This window comes from Phragmites australis, chromosome 6, assembly GCF_958298935.1.
Source record: "Phragmites australis chromosome 6, lpPhrAust1.1, whole genome shotgun sequence".
In the NCBI taxonomy this organism is placed as follows: Eukaryota; Viridiplantae; Streptophyta; class Magnoliopsida; order Poales; family Poaceae; genus Phragmites; species Phragmites australis.
Window position 1 is genome coordinate 36,923,847 of NC_084926.1, and position 22,363 is coordinate 36,946,209.

At 43.0% G+C, this 22,363-nt stretch overlaps 1 protein-coding gene across 2 annotated transcripts; it reads left to right on the forward strand.

The window, feature by feature from the left end:
* Positions 1-946: 946 nt before the first annotated feature.
* LOC133920629 (uncharacterized) lies at positions 947-3,827 on the forward strand. 2 transcript variants are annotated; one of them, XR_009910150.1, is made up of 4 exons: positions 947-1,311; positions 3,197-3,276; positions 3,361-3,478; positions 3,595-3,827. XR_009910150.1 is itself a non-coding variant. In XM_062365233.1 (3 exons), exons 1-3 carry the CDS (start codon positions 1,126-1,128, stop codon positions 3,476-3,478), a joined length of 384 nt encoding a protein of 127 aa, XP_062221217.1. In that variant the 5' UTR covers positions 947-1,125; the 3' UTR covers positions 3,479-3,588. The 2 variants fall into 2 exon arrangements, 1 of the variants encoding a protein (XP_062221217.1); XM_062365233.1 differs by lacking the exon at positions 3,595-3,827 and having other exon boundaries at positions 3,361-3,588.
* The last annotated feature ends 18,536 nt before the right edge of the window (positions 3,828-22,363 follow it).

The window sequence follows — 22,363 nt, forward strand, 5'->3', positions numbered from 1 at the left end:
CTGTTCGGAGCCTTTGTATCATCAATATCGAAACTCCACCAATCAACTTATCATATTACCTTTCAGAAGATCGGGCAAACGTACATCAAATTGTCCGAGTTCAACTGACCACTTGACAATTCAATCGATTGCTTCTCTCTTGTGCAGGATTTCGCCCAATAGGAATATTGATGGTATGGTGATCTTGTGAGACTGGAAGTAATGTCGTAACTTACAAGAGGTCATTCGTATCGCATATAACAGTTCTGCACTTGCAAATAGTGTTCTTTAGGACCGTGGAGCACTTCACTGATGTAGTACACCGATCGCTGGCTTTTCTCTCGTTTGCCTTGCACTTCCCTTTCCACCACCAATACCCCACTTACAGCTCTGATCTGATCGCACTCGAAGCAGCAGCACACGGCCGCCGTCCCACCTGCCTCCTCACGCATCAACACGCGCTCATGCTGCCGCCCATGCACCCGCCGCACGTCCTCCGACGACCAAAACTGCCGGGCCACCACCACTGACACCGCCGCTGGCAAGAGGTCGCCACCGTTGATGCTCCCTGGAGGCCTAAACCTACATCTAACAAACGAAAATACCAGGTCTACATCCATATAACTCTCTACTTACCTAACTAGCCATGCCAGGCGTCAATCCGCCCGCGGGAAGCCGACCGGAGGAGGGGAAACGGCCAGGCCGATGTCGGGATCGCCAAATCGCTCTTTGCTACTGTAGCTTGGGGAAACTGGTCGAGAGGTAGTCGCTGTTGACAACTTCTGGTTAATTGTTAGTCAAGTCACAAATGTGATGTAATTTAGTGGTGAACCAAACTGGTCTTAATTCCCTTGGTTCGCAATTATTTTTTTCCCATTTTGTTGACAGGATGGGCTTAAACGGCAGAGAAATTAGCCAGCCCAGGCGCGTTCGCATCCTTTTACCACCACCACCTAAGTCTCGGGGGTTGGGGGAGAAAGAAAGTAAAAGCCCTAGCGAGGCTGCCGCCATCGTGCTGCCTTGCCGAAGGAATCGAGCGAGAAGGAGGGAGAAACAGGAGGAGCGCAAGGACTAGCTGAGAGCGGCCGGAGAAGGGGAACAATCGACGCAAGGACTAGGCGAGAGACAAAAGGGATAGGGAGATCGATGGCTTCCACCCTGCTGCGCACGTCGACCCTCCGGGGAAGCGCCTTCCGCCGTGTCCTCTCAGCAGCGGCTGCGGCTGCGCCTTCAGGTGGGGAGGGGCTGGCAGCCCGCCGGGCTGCCCCGCTCCGTCGCCTCTTGCACTCGGGCGCTCCAGGTGATCAGCCTCCCACGTCTCTGGATGAGAAGGTACATTTTCCAGTGTCCCCTTTTTGGTCTGGTCTGCTTGTCTCTTTTCTTGCTTCGCCTCCTCGTAGATCAGCCACAAGGAGCTCCCTTTCTTTCTTGATCTCGTAGATCATCCACAAGGAGCTCCCTTTCTTGCGTACTCTGCTTGTAGGTCTTCCACAAGGTGTTGTGGAAAAATAGGCAGTTTCCTTGTTCGTGGTGCCTACAGTTGATCAATCCACCAAGCAACGTGAACCGATAGCTCTCTCCCTGAACGACCAGAGGGGGATTTTTAGTTTACCGCGATGTTAGTTTCCTATATATTGCTCATGTAATGTTATTTTCCTATACTTTGTTCATGTTAGGTAATTTAGACCCTTGAGTTGCTGTCTATAGTACGCCTGTTGTCCCTTCACCAGGCAAATCATCTCTCTGCGATCATCTAGATGGATGTTAGAACAAGCAGTGGGTATACAGTCTGGTACTTTTGACCGTCGTCTCCATGAGTTGTTTTTTATACATGGACTTCAGTGTATGTTGGTAGGAATCGGCTTGTCTCTAATCAAATCATCTTATCACTGCCATTATCTATGAATGTGATTTGAGAACTAGCAGTGGGTATGCATGTCATGTATTTTTTACCCTTGATGCCTCCATGGCAGTTGCGATCTCCATCGCAGCTCACCCACTGGTGAAAGCCTGATTAGTTCACCTGCTACAAAGGAGTTATAGTGCCGCGCGTGCACTCACTCACACCCACACTAGTCAATCCCCCTCATATAAGTAAGTACAAGGGAAACCTAGCTGTAGACACATGCATGCCTACGTGCCTGACTGCTACTGCTGAGTTCCAGTGAACCGGTGGTCTCACTTTATTTTTGTTAATTGAGGGGTTTAAAATAAATGGTTTTTAGTGAGTGTAAAATCTAGACCTCAGAAAGAGTTGAGGGAGTGAAAACAAACTTGTTCCGAAGTTTTCTGTGGTTCTTACAATTTCGATAGCTGAGGGGATGGAAGCAGGGTTCAGTTTCCAGGTCAGGGATCGGCCATTAGCCCATTACTGTACATCCTGGTTGGAAATGGATTGTCAAAATTTAGTCGCTCTGGAGAGGTTGAATTCAAACTTAAATTTCGTGCGATCATTTGAAGTAGAATGTATGAAGAAATAAAATTGAAAATAAACCTCAAATCAATAAATGAAATCAGTTACTTTTTAATCTGAACACTCAGTTTGATGACCGTACCTGAAGAGACACAAGCAGCAACTGAAAACGTGGGAGCACCCAATCAGCTTCTCTAGGCAGGAATATTCACCTCACAGTTACGTGTTCATTGACATCTATTATGGATGATAAAGTGCTGATATTTGCAAAGGGAAACTGGTGGTGACCAACCATCTGAAGTTTCTTTTTTTATTTGACATTTGGTTCAGAAATTTGAAACATTATTTGTCTGTTTATTTCTGGTTCCCTACAATTACTGTTCAAAATCTGGTGAGAACGAGACTGGTAACTGGCAATGTGAACCCTTCATGGACCTTCTTGGCACCATTGTAATTCTAAATGAACGTGTGGTCATGGTACTCGGTGATTTTCCTGTCTGTGCTACAGCCAAAAGATGTATGTGGTGCGGTCAGGAGTGTTATCAACAAGGCTAGCTACCCTTGGAGGGTGATCGCCAAGGTGCTGGTTTCCAATGCAGCGTGCTCACTAAGCTTGGTGAGAAAAAGTGAGGATAAGAACTGCGAGAGAAGGATTGGAACAGCAGAGGAGCAAAAATGAAAACGTTTAGTGCAAACAAATAAGGCCCTTCAGTAAATAGAAGTGCAAATTTTAACTTATTATTGATCTTTTCAGCTGATTATTATAAGGGGCTGAAAATTATTTAACTATTCGTTGGCATGCAGGTTAATTTGTTACATCAGAGTATCAATGAGCTGGATATGAAAGTGGAGAAAAGATTTTTAATATTTGCAAGCCTTCAAAAGTAAGTATCAATTAACTTGCTTAAATATGATCCTAATAATGTCATAACTGTAACCTTACACGTTGAGTACTATTGACTATCCAGACTGGTTGAGGAAAAGAAGCTACTCAATCCATTTATCCAGTGGTCATGGCAGGTGGGTGTTGTTGCTTTAATTGTATTCGCCGAGCGCTGGATGGGCTCAGACAGAGAGAATAATTAGGTATTCTTCATCTTTGTATTTTGAATGTTAAAACATCCATGTTTTACTCAATGTAGAATCTTTCTTGTAATTTGTAAGATGTAATAGTCACCAAGCGCCTTTATTGTCCAATGCAGATTATATTTTGGCTTTTGAGGGTGGACACATTTTTGGGACAGCTGTGGTGTGGTACAAGGATAAATAGCAACGCATGAAATCATGTCTTCCTAACTATTTGTTCCGTAGTGTTGGGAGACAGAAGGATAGCTGCTCTCACGTGGTGCTTGTCTTTTGGTGTTATTAAGGACACTGATAAACCCGGGTTCAACAGAAACTGTGTTTCGTCTATACTGAGAAAATGTTTCGTTCAGTTTCCAGGAATGGCTTGTGCACTGTTTACTTGTTGTGATCTAGCTGGATAGACTGTAAAATTGCTCTTACTATGCTCTTTTTGTTTCAAATTTGAAATGAGTGAATTCTGAGTAAGAGTCAATTAAGCATGGTCTCAGCTCAGCTTGTTAACAAAATTGGGTGTCCGCTCAGCTTGTTAGCTGGGTAACAAAATTACAAAACTACCTGATCAAAATAGATCAATTTTGAATGAAGCTTGTTTAATTGACCTGATAGCAACCTCTACTGTAAATTGCTGCTGTTGTCAACTAGGACGTTGGTTGCTCTGAGAACAATCCTAGTGCAACCGGGGATATGAGGTGCCAGCCTATGGAGGTATGACGGATATGATCTGTGCAGGGGATTATTTTTTCTATATTTTACATAGAACCAATTCGTGTTCACTGCAAAATCCCTGAAATAGCACTCCTCATTCTGCACGAAGCAAGTAATTCGTTCAATTCACATTGCAGTAGGGCAACATGCTCTTGATCAAATGGGAAGTCTTGCACAAAATCATTGGCTGCCTCAACAACTGCGATGGAAATTGAGGATGATGCTAACAGCAAGCTCATGGTAATTTGCTAGCTTGTCCATTGATCGTGAAATGGGATTCGACGTACATGATGGAGATTGTTACAAAACAACGGATAGAGCAAGTACTCTGCTATATTGTGTACGTATTATGGAATTTTCAATCTGTGAGCTTCGATAGTACATATTATAATTTTTGATGCTGTCCATCCAGGGATCAATCTATGAGACTGAATGTGATGATAGCTTGCAGCCGTCACTTTGGCATGGCATTTGATAGCTGGGGAAAAGGCGATGTGTTGCGCAAAGCGTATGCTCATCATGCTGGTTTCTCGGTTGGAAAGGGCGGCCTGGCTTAGTGAAAGCGCTTTGATTGTTCAAGGCAAGGTTGGAGGAAGGAAAGGGAAAAAAGGTGAATGAACGCCTAAAGAGAACTCAAGCGTAGTAGGCGCGTTTGCGAGGCATGATTGGATTCAAGAAGAGTCGATGGCAAATATGAGGTTGCCCAGCCTGTTCAATCCCGCATACACCAACTTGTTTTACCAGGGAAAAAGCATTTTATTAGATCAAATAGAAAAGTTAGTAATGAAGTGAGGACCACATTTTCACACGTCACAAAACATTTCTAGGAACCTCTGCAACATTTTGCCTCTAGGTGCGCGCGCAGAGAGAGGGAGCATTGATCAATGCCCTGCATTATTTATGCGCTTTCTGTAATATATAGCTGTTCGGGAGAGATGCCTGGCGAATAGACCTGAACACAACTATTCATCATGTATAAATACCTACATCTATCAATGAGAAACCAACTGTTGAATCCATTACTTGTGTCGTTTGTTCTTTACATTACTACTGTTAACACGTTATCAGCATGCATTGCCTACTCATACTGAGTTCGGCCATCAAGACACGACAGATGCACAAAGGCCTTGATCCATCCAAGGTGAGCGCCATGGTGTACTGGAACTTACCTGTGATGGCACTACCCTCTGCCCTCCACTGTGTTCTGTGTCAGGGTCAACGTCGTCGGTCGCACATCGTCTTCAATCGCTGCCGTGGCCTTCACTTCGCCCTGGGTCAAGGTTGTCATCGCCCCCACGCTACCTAGGGCCGCGGTCACCAAGGCTGTCATGGTCGTCAAGGCCCTCACCCACTCCGTCACCCTCGGGTCGACACGCATGGTGCCGACCCCAGCACCACACCAGCCACAGCTGACGTAGGCGTTGTTGTCAACCTCATGTCACCTCCCTGCACCATCGACTTTTGCCCAATGCACGGCCTCGCGCCATTCTCCTACTCACCGATGGTGAGCATGGCCGGCTGATGGACACACCCGCCGCCGCGGGCATGAGCTTCGACCATGGTGACCAAGTCGAGGCCGCCGACGCCTTGGGCGGATCCTCCCCGAACTCACCGCCGGCCACTCCTCCTCCGTGTTGGATCTTGATGATCCACGTCAGTGGATGACGCTGGCCAAGCCTCAAGGTGGAGCCAGTCTCCCCCTGTGCGGCACCACCCCTGACGTCGACCTCACCGCCAGCGAAGGGCCCTCGAAGGCACCCATGGCGGCTCCCTCCACGGATGCACCCTCGCCCTCAACTCCGGCCCGCCGCCTCATCCCTCGCTTGGCAACTACAGCAGCGAACTGGTGCCCCGGCCTCCGCCCAAAATCTTGGTCCCAAGCGACCATGCATCTCCACTTCTGGGTCCCCACCACTGGCGGCGGCAGTGCCGGCTACCTCTTCTCTGAGGAGGAGGAGTACACCCCACGCTGAAGCAAGGTGGCGCGGATGAGATTGAGTAGTGATGACCGGGTAGGGGAAATCCTAACCCTAACCGCTGCCCTGCCCCCTTTTTATTCGCCACATGTGCGCCCCTGACCTGGGCTAGCCGAAAGGCCGCCAACCGCCTGGGCTACGACCCAAGTTGCCTTGGCCCCCAACGCCAGTGCTCTCACCCGTGCCTTTGGCAATTTTGCAAAACCCCCCTGGGTTTTCTAACATATTGCAAGATGGTCCAACTAAATAGTATTATGTATCTAGTACTTTTCATGTGTTGGGCCCTCGGTGTTACAGTAGTTGCATATTGTGTTGTTTGTTGTTGTAACTTTATATTCCAAACCCTGTATTATCTGGAATCTTGTAATGTTCAATGTGTTTGCTATTATGCATTCCCTATTACATACAGTTGTGTTAACGACTGTGGTAATTTTGCAATTGAGATTATTTTCTTGCAGAATTACATATTAGTTCACTTTAATTAAGCCCAAAGAGCCCTTATGCCCAAAAGTGCTTAATTCAAGCAGAATTAAAATAAAAAATCAAATTAAGTGAATACCTCAATTCAATATTTGAGAAACACAGAAACACAAAGTAATGGAATTATGAGATCTACTTCATATTTGTAGATTATCCATCATTACTGTGAGGTCTACATTTTGTCATTTTGACTTAATGACTACCTTCAATGTGTTCTTCCAAATATTATATTTAGCATTACATAGGGTAGTAGAAGCATAGACATCTATTGTCAAATGTCAAATTATGCCTCCTGCTACTGCGAGATCTACACTATATTTGGTGATTATCTTCAACGTGTTAGCTACATAATTTGAGGTTTATACTACGTAATTCAAGTCTCAACTTGACTTTACAAATTTTGCATCATTATTTTAATGTTACCATGATGATTTTTAATTTACATACAGTAAATTAATCAAATCTATGATTTAAATCCATGTAGGTCCAGATGACCGAAAAAGAGTTCGATGCACTTGCACTTGACGGTCACAACTATCCAACATGGGCTATGGACGTCAAGGTCAGTCTTGCACCCTGCGGAATAGTAGCGGCACTACAACCTCTCCAAGAGGGGGATCCACCGCTACAAGATCAAGTTAAATATAGAGTATTATACATAATAAGGCACCATCTCTATCTGGATCTCAAATCTGAGTATCTTATGGAAGAAAATCGGAGCACTTTATGCCTAGCACTCAAAACTAGATATGAACAGTAGAAGGTAGTCGTTCTACCCAATGCAAGTTATGAATGGACACATCTCTGACTATAGGACTTTAAGTCCATCGGAGATTACAATCATGTTCATAAAATATGTTCCAAGTTGCGTTTTTGCGAAGAAGAACCTACATATGCGAAAAAGATATAGAAAACTTTATCTACTATACTTCCACTGATAGGATCTTACAACAATAATATTGTGCAAGAGAATACTAAGTTTATTCTGACTTGATCCATGTATTACTTCAGGCCGAAAAGTATGATAAACTTCTTCTAAGAAATCATCATCAGTGCCCAATAGGTGCTGCTCCTTTACCTGAAATACATTCTAATGTCCAGAGTAACAACAAGTTTGATGGCTCTTTTAGAGGCCAACCAATGAACTTTATAGGTAAACGCAGACACAACAGGAAGCAGAATCCATGTGCATCAAAGTAGGGAAAATGCATTTCTAATCCAAACTTGACAAATCTAATGTTTGTTGCAAGTGTGGATGCTACAACCACTCCAGTAAGAAATTCCGCACTGAAGACATTTAGTTGATTTGTATTTACAATCCGTGGGATGTAACCAACCTGCTCAAGGGCAAAGATATGAAGCACACTTCCATCTTTAAACTGATATCACCAAGGAGGCTATTTGTTCACAACAAGTTTCACAAGAACCAAGTAACAACCAGACTCTTCAGCAGACATAAGATCCCATGAGCACGAAAAACATGATTTTCAAATTTGCTTCGCATGACATGTTGGAGACCTTATCTAGTCTCCCAATTCCTTAGATGCCATGTTATCTACGTCTATTAGTTGTTGTAATAAATAAGTTGTCATCATTATATATTGTATGTCACAATATTGTATCAACATTTATGATACTAAATAAAGTTTGTATGTATTCTATATATCTGATAAAGAATTTCATATTAAATTCTTTATTTCTATATATAGATTTCTACAGGGGCCAATTCGATGGAAGCGAAAATGTGCATTGTGGATAGATGTACCACAAACTCTATACTTAGGGACACAAAATATTTCCAAACTCTTACTAAGAGACAAGGAAATGTTTTGACAATCGTTGTACGCGATGCAGTGATTGTTGGCTCCAGTCATGACATAATTACTCTTCCTATGAGTACTCAAGTCATAATTTATGATGCTCTATTGTATCCCGATTCAACTCGAACCTTACTAAGTTATAGAGATATCCGTCAGAATGGTTTTCATATTGAAACACGTGATGACAGCAAAGAGGAATTTCTCATCTTAATCAAAATAACAGATAAGACAAGCTTCTCTATATACCATCTGGATTGTACTATACATACATCAAACCCATACCACATATTGCGCACAAAATATTTTTTTCTATCTTGATGAAATCTAGACTTGGCATGATTGCCTTAATCATTCTACCTTAGAGATGATGAGAAAAATTATTAATAATTCTATTGGTCACATCACCAATTCTCAAAATCCTTATATTTGTGTGCATCGTATGTGTCACAGGGAATTTAATTTTAAGGCCCTCTTACCTTAAAATTCATAATGCACCACCCAATTTCTTGAACACATTTAAGAACATACATGTGGCTCTATTCAGCAATTTTATGGACCATATATTCTATAATGTTAATTGTTGCATCTCCAAAATAGTCCCACATGTGTCCCTTATACATAAGGCATCGCACTTATGCCAAACTCATTGCCCCAATTATCAAAATTAGAACAAATAATCATAGACAAAGGATCAAATCCATTTACATGGAATAGTTTAGTTTTGGGCACTAAAACATTAAGTATCTTATGTCCATACTCATAAAGGTATAGCTGAATATCTCATCAAGAGAATCAAATATTTGCATGAACAACCATAGAATTGCAATTTGCCAACATCTTGTTGGTGACATGCAGCTTTACACACCGCATCATTAAACCAAATTCATTCAACTGCAATCATACGACTCCCTCCGCTGCAGTTAGTACGTGGAAATTTGACCTAAGCCAAGTATTTCTCATATGCGAATCGGTTATGTTTTGCATGTACCGATATCACCATCCTACAGCATACATCAAAGGGCATTGTCTACTCTACCGTTCAAAAGGTTTGCAACCTATAGCCTCAAGTGTACACTTCTATAGCCTCCGGTGAAGCCTCCAGTGTACACTTCTATTGAGCATCAGACCATCCAGTGTGCACCTTCTCTTCTGCACCGAAAAACACCTCCTGGAAAATGCTCCGGTGTATTTTCCTTCTCATCACCGAACCATTCGATGAGTGCAACCTCAATCTTCACAATCTTCTGGAGAAATGCTCCAGCGTACACAACACCAAGCACCAGACCATCTGGTGTGTAGCATCTTCAACTCCTTCCTTTGGAAATGCTCTAGTGTAGTCTTCCTTCTGAACATCGGACCATCGGGTGTGTGTAATCTGTTCTGAGTCCAACACTCCGATGTATACAACACACAGAGCACCAGACCATCTAGAGAGGTCATTTTCTTCTAGGACTTCTCCAATTCAATCAATATTTGTCCCAGCTTCAGTGGCTTCTGCATGTATTACATCCATGAGACCTACTAAGACATATACTTGACAAACATGTTAGTCCCATTGACTATGTTATCATTAATCACTAAAATCACATACATGCCCTAAGAGGACTATGTTCGCTACAATATCCCCTTTTTTTCGTGATTGATGATAACACAACCAAAGCAAGTAACAAATAATGAATGATACCAAATCTAAAGAGCACAAGGCTTTACCACTTTTCTTGGATGCATGGTAAGAACAACTAATGATACTAATTGAAAGAAAATTAGTGATACAACTTGAAAATGAATCAATTGTAAGAAAAAGATCCCATCTTTATCATACCTTGTTCTGACCTTCACTTCACTTTGTCCCCCTTTTGTTGTGGCTGCCATGGAGACAATTCGCCCCCTTCCTCCATCGCCACTATCTCCCTTGGTCGACCTGTGCAAGAGATTTTTGCTTTACACACTCTTGATACCACTTGTAGGCATGATACCACTTGTAGATGTCTTGAAATCCTTGCATGCTTCTTGATCATTCTTCTCCCTTTGTAAACCTTGGCATCCCTAGGCATCTTATTTTCTTGCTTGTTCTCCCCTAGGCATGCCATCTTGCTTACCAATCTTGCATTTTGCTTTGGTCATCAAAATTCTCCCCCTTTGTCAACAATCTCAAAAAAAGGCTATAAACATATGTTGAACTCAAGGGAAAGCGTTAGAGCACATGGGAGAGATCTTCATGAACCATGATCCAATAAAGTGATACCACTAGTAGAAATTCAATTGAAATATATGATACCAATTGAAAGATTCAATTTAAAGGGTTATGTGGTTCTCATTTGAAATGAAATAACACATGGATCACAATTTGTGAAAATCACATAATATAGTCTAAACTCCCTCTATATGTATGCATACATATGATGAGAGTGAAACATATGCACAACTAAACAATATATAGAGATAGGAAATTTAAGCCATATTATGCATGGAGGTAGCTTAAATGTACAAATAAATTGACAATGATACCAATTGAAGTTTTAAGCATTTCATACTTCTAGGTACATATAGATTACTCCATGAGACTACAAAAGATATCACTTGCAACACATGTTAGTCTCAAAATAATAACACATAGGATATGCTCCTTCTAAATATATGTATACAAGTGTCGAATACTTGTGAGAGACATGCACTTGTTTTGAAAATAATGGAGAATTTATCCTATAGATTAGACTCATGGCACATAAAGGATACCAATTGTAGAAATATGTTATGTAAAGAACCTATAACTAATAAATCATGTAGGCTGCTCATGGGATAAAGAGAAGCACAAGCAACCTACCATATGATAAACCTACACTAGGCATTGCAATTAATTGAAATATGCACATGTAATCCTAGACAACGCAAATATACTAGATGCAAAATATAAATGCATGAACATAAATCTAGCTACCCATTACCTCTTTTACCTTTGGATGGGAAATTTGGGTACATGATGATCATGTTATTCATCAATGCGTCCAAACATGTACACTTGGCTTCTTTGTTTGAATCTTCACTTCATCTTGTGAGCCAAGTCTCCAAATCTCCCAACGACCCGTGGACTTCAAGTCTTCTTTGGAACCCAAATCGATTGAGGCCATTTCATGTTAGTTATGACTTCCTTTGGAACCCAAATGGGTTGGTTCCACCTCCGGTCCTTTCTCCCCACCATGTGCGCGACCACCTTACCATTGTCCTTCTTCTTGAGCTTGTAGTGATTGCTCTTGGTCTTGGTATGAGGAACCGTCCAGATAATATTCTAATTAATCATTAAGTTGATCATTTACATAATCATGACTACAATGATTAATCAGAATATCACCCTGATAGTCCTGGCACGTGTTTTGTACCCAAGATCAAACACATGCCTTTCCAACATATGACATCACAACAAAGCTTAAGAAAGAGCGAGTAATTAACATTATATTACAAGTTCTTAAGCATTCAACCATTAACAACAAATTATACAAAAGGTTAGATCAACTACGCAGTGGAAACAAAACTATAGACAATAAAAGAAGAGTGGAGCCACATGCCCTTAGACTCCACCCCAAAAGCTTTGCCACTCGAGAGTAGTTGCCTACTCAGGCCTACCACCAACATCGGTGGGTGTGAAGTAGCAAAAAATGAGCTCCTTCTCACCAAAAGTACCTGAAAGAGCAGCGTGAGTATGAAGGTACTCACAAGACTTAATCCATATAGGGTACATATAGATAATTCGACTCCAAAGATTATGCATTGAGCCATTAGCAAGGAGAATGCCACAAGGTTAAGTAAATTCATATCTGTAAGCCACCTAGAGACATATGTGTGAGCACCTATAGCTTAACCAAACAAACCTTTCCAAACCTATAAACCACATGAATGTAAATATAAATGGAACCATTTCATTTAATCAATGACCATCGACAACCATTCCCAACAAAATCATACCAACCATCCCACATTCGTGACTCTACGACCGATGCAAATGGACAAGAGCATGCTCATGACCGAGAGCGCAACAATTCAAATTATTTTTACACCCTGCAGGGGGTACAACTTTACCCACATGAAACGAGTAACATACGGCTTGAGTGACCACATAGGCCCACCCAAGGGGGTACCCGTGTCAACCTTTCTCATACCCGGAACCATCCACTTGCAATGCTCCTATGGCACCAGGGTTACCGCGGGCGTGTCTCGGACACCTCTGGCTCCCCGCACCTTGCTTCTCCTTTTCTTTTTCTCTTATGCGTCATAGGGCCACAAGGCAAGTGTCGACACAACGTATAATATTCGGCTTACCTTACCATTAGATCAGCATGTGGTTAGTAAGGAAAGTGCTAGAGCCAACTGCACCAATGGGCGGTACTTAAATGATACAAGCGGTCTATGGTGCCTGGGCTCCTCTCCCGAACTACCTCGAGGAACTCCTCCGGGGCAGAAGACACCCCTAGCACCGCCCACATCTTGCCTCAACCTCACCACTCATCCAACCATCAATATCATAATCAATATTTGTGAACCATAAGTAAGCCCTAAGCTCGCGAATAACGGATGAGCTAGGCATTTTGAATGACTCTTAAGTTAGACATCGACAATGTTATCAAGGCTACAAGGATATGGATAATCAACAACTCAAGGTAGAGGTAATGCATCAACATAGGTTCTACTCATAGATGCCCGGCAACGACTCATTGTACATGCAAACTTACATAAAGCATAACTTACCAATTTAGACTCCATAATTAAATCAAAGGGTGCACTATGCTTAGATGCTTGACTTGCTACACTAGGGTTTGCCTGATACTTCCCACACAACACTCAAAAAACTTCGGGAGGTTGGCGTCACCTTCACTCGCTTGGATCGATGGCTTCATGCATTCTAAAAGAATCACAGATGCAATGCATAAATAAACAACAACGGAAAAGTATGCATAAGATGCATTCTCAAGTAATAGTAGAGCGCCGAGATTTGAAAACATTTGCAAAAGATCACTAAAAGACTAGGGTTTCGAAGTTTGAAAACTTAGATAAGCTAACCTAAGTCCATCTAGCTTTCAGATGCTGGCGATCAAACCGACATTGAACTATCAGTCAGACCGCCAGCATGCAGAAGGTTTTGGCCTCTGGCGGTTAGACCAATGTTGTGCTAGAGGTCAAACCGCCAACAAACAATTAGACCGGCCCTAGTGGTGGTCTGACCCTTGTATAGGGTTTTTAACTCGGATTCTCAAGCCCTAATTGGCGGTTAGATCGGCCCTATCGGCGGTCAGACCACCAGATCTTGCCGACAGCGCCTTTGCAGGGTTGCCCACGAGGACTCCAGTGGACTAGTGGAGTGCTTCTAAAGTGATTTGGACAACATTCACCGAGCTAAACTCAAAATACCCCATGGATTGGATCTAGGCTAGGTTGAACTTGGGTCTAAACGACATGAGGGTCAAATCGAGCTTGGAAACAATGGGGGAAATGGTAGCAGATGCCTCACCTTAGTGTACGACAGCTTCCTAGCGGATCAATCCACTCCAGAGAAGCTCCGATTTGGAGATCGGGCTTTGGGGGTGGCATGCGGGCTTGAGGTTGGATGAGCGTGCCTCCGGCGAGGGAGAAGAGGGGAGGAGCTCAGGGAAGTCCTCTGAAAGCTTGGGGAGATTCCCACCGTCAATCTCCAGTCATCGTGGATGTTGAGGTGGAGCTCTCCTTCTTCCTCTAAGGTGGAATGGGGAAGAGAGTGAGGGAGTGAGTGAGTGACAGAGAGAGAGAGAGCAAGAGAGAGTGATCGATTCACTCAAGTCGAGCCTCTACGCTCTGGCGGTCAGACTGCCAATGCTCCCGGTCAGACCGTGGTAAGTCCATGCAGCTAGCTCACATGGTTGCACACCTGGCGGTCAGACTACGAGTAAGCCCAGTCAGACTGCGGGGGTGGTTTTTGCTAAATTTTTCTAAGTGTCCCATTATCTTCAATCTCCACCTTTTTCTATATATTTGGGACTTCTCCAAAGTGCTCTAAACCATCTCTAAAATACTTAAAACACATTTCGATTCAACTCGATAAACAAATACACATAATTACATACGATGATGATCATGCATGCTTAATTATGTAATTAACACTTTGGGACGTGACACTTGATCTTGTAGTTAGGCTTGGTGTAGATATTGGAGGTCTTATTAGAGCAGTTAATCATCTTCTTCTTCTCCTCCTGAGTCACCTTCTTGACTTTCTTGAATTGGAAGGACTTGTGGCCTTCTTGATGGCACTTGAAGCATGTCACGGTAGACCCCTAAACAAGCTTGTTCACCATATTGTCATGGTTATCTTGAGGAGGTTGGACATGGTTCTTGCCCTTTAATCTTGTTAAGTCCTTCTTGAGCTTCTCCACTTCTTGCTTGAGCTCATCATTCTCTTGTGCAATGAGATCATTACATGGTTCTACAATAACATTCTCAATACATGTCTCATTGAAAAGAGGTGAGCTAGATATATCAATTAAATCATCACAAAAAGTGGAAGCCTCTACCTTAGGAATGAAATTAAATAGAGAGGTAGATTGCTTCAAAGAGACCTTAGATTGAGATTCAATGCCTTCAAGTTTTGCCTTAAGCTCGTCATGCTCCTTGTTTAGCAATTCAAATTTGATAACCAATTAGGTATGTAGCTCCCTCTATACTAATTTTAGATATTTATTTGTGCATCTATATAGTTTCAAATAAAAAACTAGTCAACTATAAAGTTGTAGATCTTGTCGAGAGCTATAATTTTTATATAAAGTTTGTCTTCATCCGACTTTATATGAAAATGTTATGATTTTTTTAAGAGGAGCTATCATCGATCACAACTAAAACTTTGTTAAGATTATTTGGGCATATAAATAATCTCAAATTAAAAAGTTTTCAACTACAAAGTTGTAGATCTCGTCGAGGGCTACAATTTTCATGTAAAGTTTTCCCCATCCGACTTCATATAAAAAAGTTATGATTTTTTTAAGATAAGCTATTATCCAATATCAGTGTCGGCTCGTCACACGAATTAGCAGTGATACCCATTATCACTGCCAGTTCATAACACGAACCGGTAGTGATACTTGATGAACTATCACTGCCGGGTCATGGCTAGAACCGGCAGTGATAATTCAAGTATTACTGCTTGGTGGTGCCTTCACCTGGCAGTGATGTCCTTCGTCACTGCCGGTTCATAAGCCACATTCGCTAATTCTTCTCACACAGTTTTTAAACCAGAAGTGATGCTCATCACTACCGGTTTATTAGCAACTGACAGTGATGAGCTGACATATAAACCTGGTTTTTTATAGTGACGTCTTCATCTTCATTGATCGAGACCTCTTGATATCATCCATAAGCGCTGCAAGCACCATGCATTGCTCTTCCCCCACCCCTTCGAGCTCTCCACCAAATTGAGCAACTCTCTGCTCAAATCAATCCCACATCGAGGAACACGAGGCCTTCCCTCCCCTCTCTCTTCATTGCTCCACTGCGGTTTCGAGCTAGGCAAGCTATGCCCCATATCTCTTCTAAGTTCCCTCCCTCTGCTGCCCGTGTCATTGATGGCCACCTTAGATCTAGCACGGCGGAGAGGGCCTGCCCACAGTTGCGGCACCCTGAGGGTCCCCGCTTGCTGCTGTGCCCCCCTGGTGAGCGTTGTGGATTTTTGGTGCTAGTTCGTGCATGTTGTGGGCGCCCTTGAGAGGCAGCTCAGTTGCTGCTATGCCCTCCCCAGTGCGTTGTGATGGTAGTCCACGCGCATCGGGATTCAAAGCAGATCGGCTGTCGTTGCCTTGTTGCGCCATGCACAGTGAGTGTTGCAATGGATCGTTGATCTTCTACGGCATCACCATTTTGTGTTGTGTGAGACATGGTCTGCTGTGCATCTTGTCGATGTAGACTGGTCTGGGCTTTGATGCAGTTCGTTTGGAGCAACAACCTCATTTTTGGCCTGGCCTTGCTTGTTGATTGGAACACTCTTAGCTTTTGTATGTACTTGCACATAAACAGAAACAAGTTTACTTTCTGTTTTCATATGGATTTGCTTGTAAACTGAAACAAGCTCACCATGTTGCACCGAACTCATATATCGATCTTCACCACCACGGAGGGGTCTTCGATGGCCACCACTATCACGGAGACACACTTAGCGACTACCTTCTCATCTTTCCTATAACTCCACTTGTCTTTTCACCATTGACACAACTTGACGATGATGAAGACTTTGACAAAGAATTTACAAGTGATCGAGCACTTGGACACACACTTACAAGTACTCCTACACACCACTCAGATGTGGACCCTTCAAAATCACATGACATGACGTGTCCCTTCATTTTTAGGCATTGTACAGTGGGTGGCCACTTAATGGTTCTCGGTAAACCAAGGGTCCGCAAGAGGTCAAATCACGTCTACTCAGAGAGGTCGCGTAGACAAAGAGGCGCTTGAAGATCCTCTGACTAGAATGATAACAGTTCCGATTACAACTCGGGGCCACGATTTTCTAAGCTAGCGTCTCGTCGCATTTAATGCTCGGAATATCTTTCAACCCATACGGGGTAGTTGGAACAGAACCCTAGGGAAACCAGCACATTATCCCGCCGAACACGCATAGTTTTCAAACGTCATCATGATCCTCTGCAAGAGAAATAATCACTTCACGACTACATGAATTTTTCACTATGACGGTTCAAATTTCAATCCCAGCCAGCGAAGAGAATTTTCTCCCCATCCTTTTGAAAGGTTGCTATTGATGATTGGTGAACTGCTGATCTTACGAATTTGTAGGAAAGATAGAGGATGCTTCGAGTAGACGAATGAAAAGAGTGCACAAAGAGGTTTTATATAGGATCAAACCTCCCTTAGAAAAATAGTCCTACATCATATTTGTCTTTTATTGATCTATGAGACTATTACAAGGGTGTGTGTAGCTAGCTTAGATAGATCTAACCTAATCGGTGGCTTCCTTGTATGTAGTCAGGAGAGATCTAGCTGCGAAAGGCTTGGTGAATGCAGAGCTTCCGCATACGCGTAATGGCTTGATGAGCTTGTCTCTTGGCATCTAATGACTTGTGTCGAATTGCTTGTCCTCTGCATGATCCCCAGGCTCTGTATATATAGGGGGGAGTACGCCTTCTGGAGTCTTTATTTCCATTCTTGGAGATAAACTTCCCTGTTTACAAGATATCTTGAGTGCCTATAGACAGTTTCTATTAATCCAGGGATATCTTTCTCGGAGATAAAGATATGCTCTGAGATTAACGGAAAACCCTAGAGTGCCCAGATATAATAGTTATATACTAGTCATCATCAAGCCCCCACCAGTACGTGAAATGAGGCTTCGACGAGTCAAATACATGGTCAGAAAAGATACGCATTTTGTCCGACCACATCATCGAGTAAGACTCGGGTTCCCGATGTCACACCCTAATTTTAGATTTCTCAAATCTCTAAAATTTTCCCATATAAGTTGATAGATTAAATAATTAGAATAGGGAAAAGCCCTATTTTCTAAATTCAAATTAAAATTTGAATAAAGTTATTAATTGTTTGTATGCATTCATGCTGAATAATATGCATATAGGTTTTATTTTGGCCTCTGGATTTTATTTTGTTTTAATTGCTTTCCTATATTTTATGAAATTCCCAAACCTAAAAGGAAAAGCCTAAACTCTCTCCAGGCTGCCCCTCTCTCTCTTTTCAGCCCAACCCCCTCCCTTTCTCTCCCCGGCCCGCTCTCTCCCTCTGCTTGGCCTGCCAGCCCGAGCTGGCCCGCTACCTCTCCCGCTTTCCTTCGCTTGGGCCGCGTCACCCCGATCAGCCTAGTCCAGCAGGTCTGCCTCAGCCCGCGCCGCACCACGCCTTCCTTTGGGCCGCTCGCAAGCGCATGCACCAGCCCACACAGCTCGCCCTTCTACCTTCGCTGCCGAACGCGCCCGAGCCAGATCCACCTTCACCTTGCGTCCACCGTCTTTGTCTCCAAGTAAACCACGCCGCTGTGTCCAAGTTGGAAAACCGCTGCCACCCTAGAGTCCTGTCTCTCCCTGAGCCCCTTTTGCCCGCATATATATATCCCCACCACCTCTCGGCTTTTTCCCAACGATCGAACTCACCGAGTCCCGAGCAATCCGCCGAGATCCAATCGCCGCCATCGCCATTAACGCCACCCTCGGATGAGCATTCCACCAAGCCGCTCCAATGCTACGTTGCCCTGCTCGAGCCGACTGACAAAATCGCCGCCCTCCCCGGAGCTTATGTTGCCGTTGCCTTCACCTCTTGACCGCCGAAACCGCTGTCCCGATGAGATCCGAGATCCTACACCGCCTTCACTGTCGCCAGCCCTCCTCAGGTACCGCGCCGCTCTCGGTAAGCCCACAAACGGATTCTCCGTGTTCCCTTTACCTTGCTCTGCTGCTCGCCGTCGTGCCTCGAGGCCGACGACGAGGTTCCGGTGACTCTTCCGGCCATGCACTGTCGTCATCCCCTCGGTGCCGCCGTATTATTCTTCCTCGGTCGTCTAAACCTCTCCGAGCCATTAGATCTAAAACCAGAGGCCCAGGTTATATCCAGAGAATACACCTTCGGTGCCCAATTAAAAGCTGCCACGTGTCCCGTCATAAACCCAGTCAGCAGCCATGCCTTGTCATGTTGCCACATCAGCGCCACGTAATTTGTTTTGCTGATGTGTCAGCCAAGTTAACAGCCCAGTCAGTGCTTGCGCGGAAAATAGAATTTTTAGAATAAAAATAATTCCAAAATTCCAGGAAATTGGCAATATTGCACTTAACCCCCTAAACTTTTCTGCATTTACCAAAAAAGCCCTCTCTTTTTACTGTTTAGTCCCTAAAGTTTTCTATATTTACAAATAGGTCCCCTATTTTTACAAAAAGACCCCTAATCTTTTCTGTTTTATTCCAGTATAGTCCTTTTCTTTTTCAGATTTAACCCTAAAATTGTTTTAGCTATAACTTATTTGTTCTAGCTCCGATTTGAGTAATTATTGTGCTCAAATTTTTCTAAAAATATGATCTATCCAATCATGCCAGTTTTAGGTGTCAATCCTCACATCTTTATAGTAGTTTTCTCTCATTAACATCTAGATCCCTACAACCTTATCCTTCCTTGTAAGAACTTCAGTCAAATTATGTTCTCCTTGTATGTAACACCATGATTTTCAGAATTTACAATTTTATAAATTTTTTCAAGATTATTGAATAGCTTCACTAGTAGCATAGGTTTAAAACCTATTTTCTTAATCAATCAATCAATATAGTTTTGTTAGGAGCCAGGTAAATACATTAGAGTTCTTTTTCTTTTTCTTTGTCTTTGGTGTTTTGAGTGAAAAGATTTTGAAAAGATTTTTACAAAACTCTGTAGTAAACTAGTTAAGGATCTTAATGGTTGAAATTCAAAATCTTTGAATTCATCATTTATTCAATCCTTGATCATACCTGTTCTAGTTCAATTCAAATCTTATCAAAATCCTTGTTTAAAGCCAATCTCTAATCTTTCTCAAATTCTACCTAAATCCAAATTCAAATTCTTTATCTACTTCTATTCTTGTTCAACCTCATTTTTCGTTTCTCTTAAATTCACTCTAAGCTCAATTCAAATTCAAACTCTATTCAAATTTATCTGCAAAAGTTTCTTTTATAAAACCCTAGATATGCCTAAGGTGCCATTAGACTCAGTCCTACCCAAGTCCAAGCCCTTGGCCGGCACACAAGTCATCTAGAAGGCGCAACACAAAGGATCCACGAAATCAGCAAATTTTTGCGGAGTCTTGTACTGCCTCATCTTCCCATGAAGTTTTGGAGTTTAATACAGCCTCAAATGCAAATCTTGACAATACCAAAGTTTTAGGTCTCATCAAGAGCTTCTATTTGAACCTATGGAAGTCCCTTTTGGATAATGGAGCTAGGAGTTATGGCCCCCGAAATCAGTGCTGCCCAAATAAGTCTGAGTTCAAAGAGTTTATTTTGTGGTGCGTTTTTGAAAATCATGATGACATTTTCAGACGTTACAATGAATACAAAAGTTGTAGATCTTTTTTAGTACTATAATTTAGACTCCAAAAACGTCTAATTTGGAGTCCGGACGATGGAGATATCATCCTCGGAATAGAGAGCTGCGAAAAAGAAAATCCTAACCAACTCGAGCTCAACTCGATTCGTGTTCGGCTTGGACTCCACCTAAACCAGTCGCTCCTAGCCTTATAAATGATTGTTGCATGCCCTCTCCTATCCCTATTCCACGCCCCAAACCCTAGACACCACTGCTGCCCTGTCCGTGCGTCACCGTTCGCCAGAGCCATCGCCGCCCGTGATGCGTTACCTCGTCGTCTTCTCCGTGAATCCCCCTTCCTCAACCATCGAAGCAAGGTGAGGACTCATTCTTCTCCTCCCTTATTACTATTTTACTATCATACTAAGTCTCTAGCCAAGCCCAGCCCTAGTCAAAGCCTGATCTACGCAGTCATGGTCGTCACCATCACGAACAGTAGTGCCATCACCGATTGGCATCGACGTTCCTGGCTGAACAGAAGTCAAATTTCCATGATCTTTCACCACCGTATGACCAATGATGTTTGCCATGCCCTCACCAAGCAGTTTGTCCAGTGGATCAGCCAAACCGCCGGGATCAAAGTCAACATGCCCGTTGTTCAGTTTCTGGACGCGTTTTACGCGCGCACCGAATTTGCATTCGTGTTCCCTGTCAATCCGAAAGCCGTATGGATGCACCAACCACGTCATGGAGTGCCCCATCGAGTCTTCTACTTGACCCTAGGAGCCCATCCCCGTTTGTGCAGCGACATGACCGAAACGCGATTGCCAACCACAGCGTGTTGCAACAATCACCCATCTCATCTCTGCTGATCGTTCTTCCTTTCATGGGATGATCTACCACAACCTATGCAGTAGCATTGTGTTCATGGGATATATGAACGTTTCTGTTCAAATGGTTTCGCAAATTTCATAGCCAATCTCCTAGAACGTGATTATCTTCGTTGCTGCTTCTGTTCGCTGTCACCACCAAACCTAGCAGCAGTCATCACTGTGTTGCTGCTACCTCGGGTGACTTCTTCCAAAACCAACCATACTGCTGAGTTAGTCTTTCTGTGTTCTATGCCATGCTTCCCTCTTTTCACTGAAACGCCATCGAAGCCCGACATCGACATCAGTGGCTACGCGCCCGATCGCCATCTCTAACGAAACTCGAACCACCGCCGCTACATAGAGTCACCGGTAATATCTTTAACCTAGAAGTGCAACCTCTGGCCATTTGATCCATCATGGGTGGTCGAGACTAGATCTCAGCGTATCCCTTCTTTAATCCAAGACGGTACTTGCATAGCATACCAAGTCAGCACCACATCATTCTCCTTAGCCTAGTCAGCGAAGTCTGGTTTGCCTTACACTTCTTGAATCTTGCGCAATGATGTTGTCAAGCTTGATGCAGTGATTGTGCAATAAAGCCTTTTCTCATAGGAAGATAGTTCTAGTAAATCAGCATTTCCTTTTCATTCTCATCCATCTCCCGAAAGTTGTTCTCTTTTCATCTTAACTTCGATTTAGGTGATTCCGGCGTCTAAATATTTCTAAAATTATACCTATCCAACCATAGTGTTTTTAAAGTATTTTAATGATGTTTGGTATGTTGTTCTTAGTATTTTCCTTTGTGTTATTTGTCGGTAGTTCTCGCAATTAGTCGATAACATTTCGGAGCATTTTGAGGGACTTCAAGACCAAGATTTCGACAACACTGAGCAGCATTGGGTAAAAGGAAAGTGTCCTTCATCATTTTGAACCTATGTTTTAAATGTTTTGTTTTACAAAATTGAATGCAATGTCTATCAACTTGATGGGTAGTCACCTATGATATGGTTTACC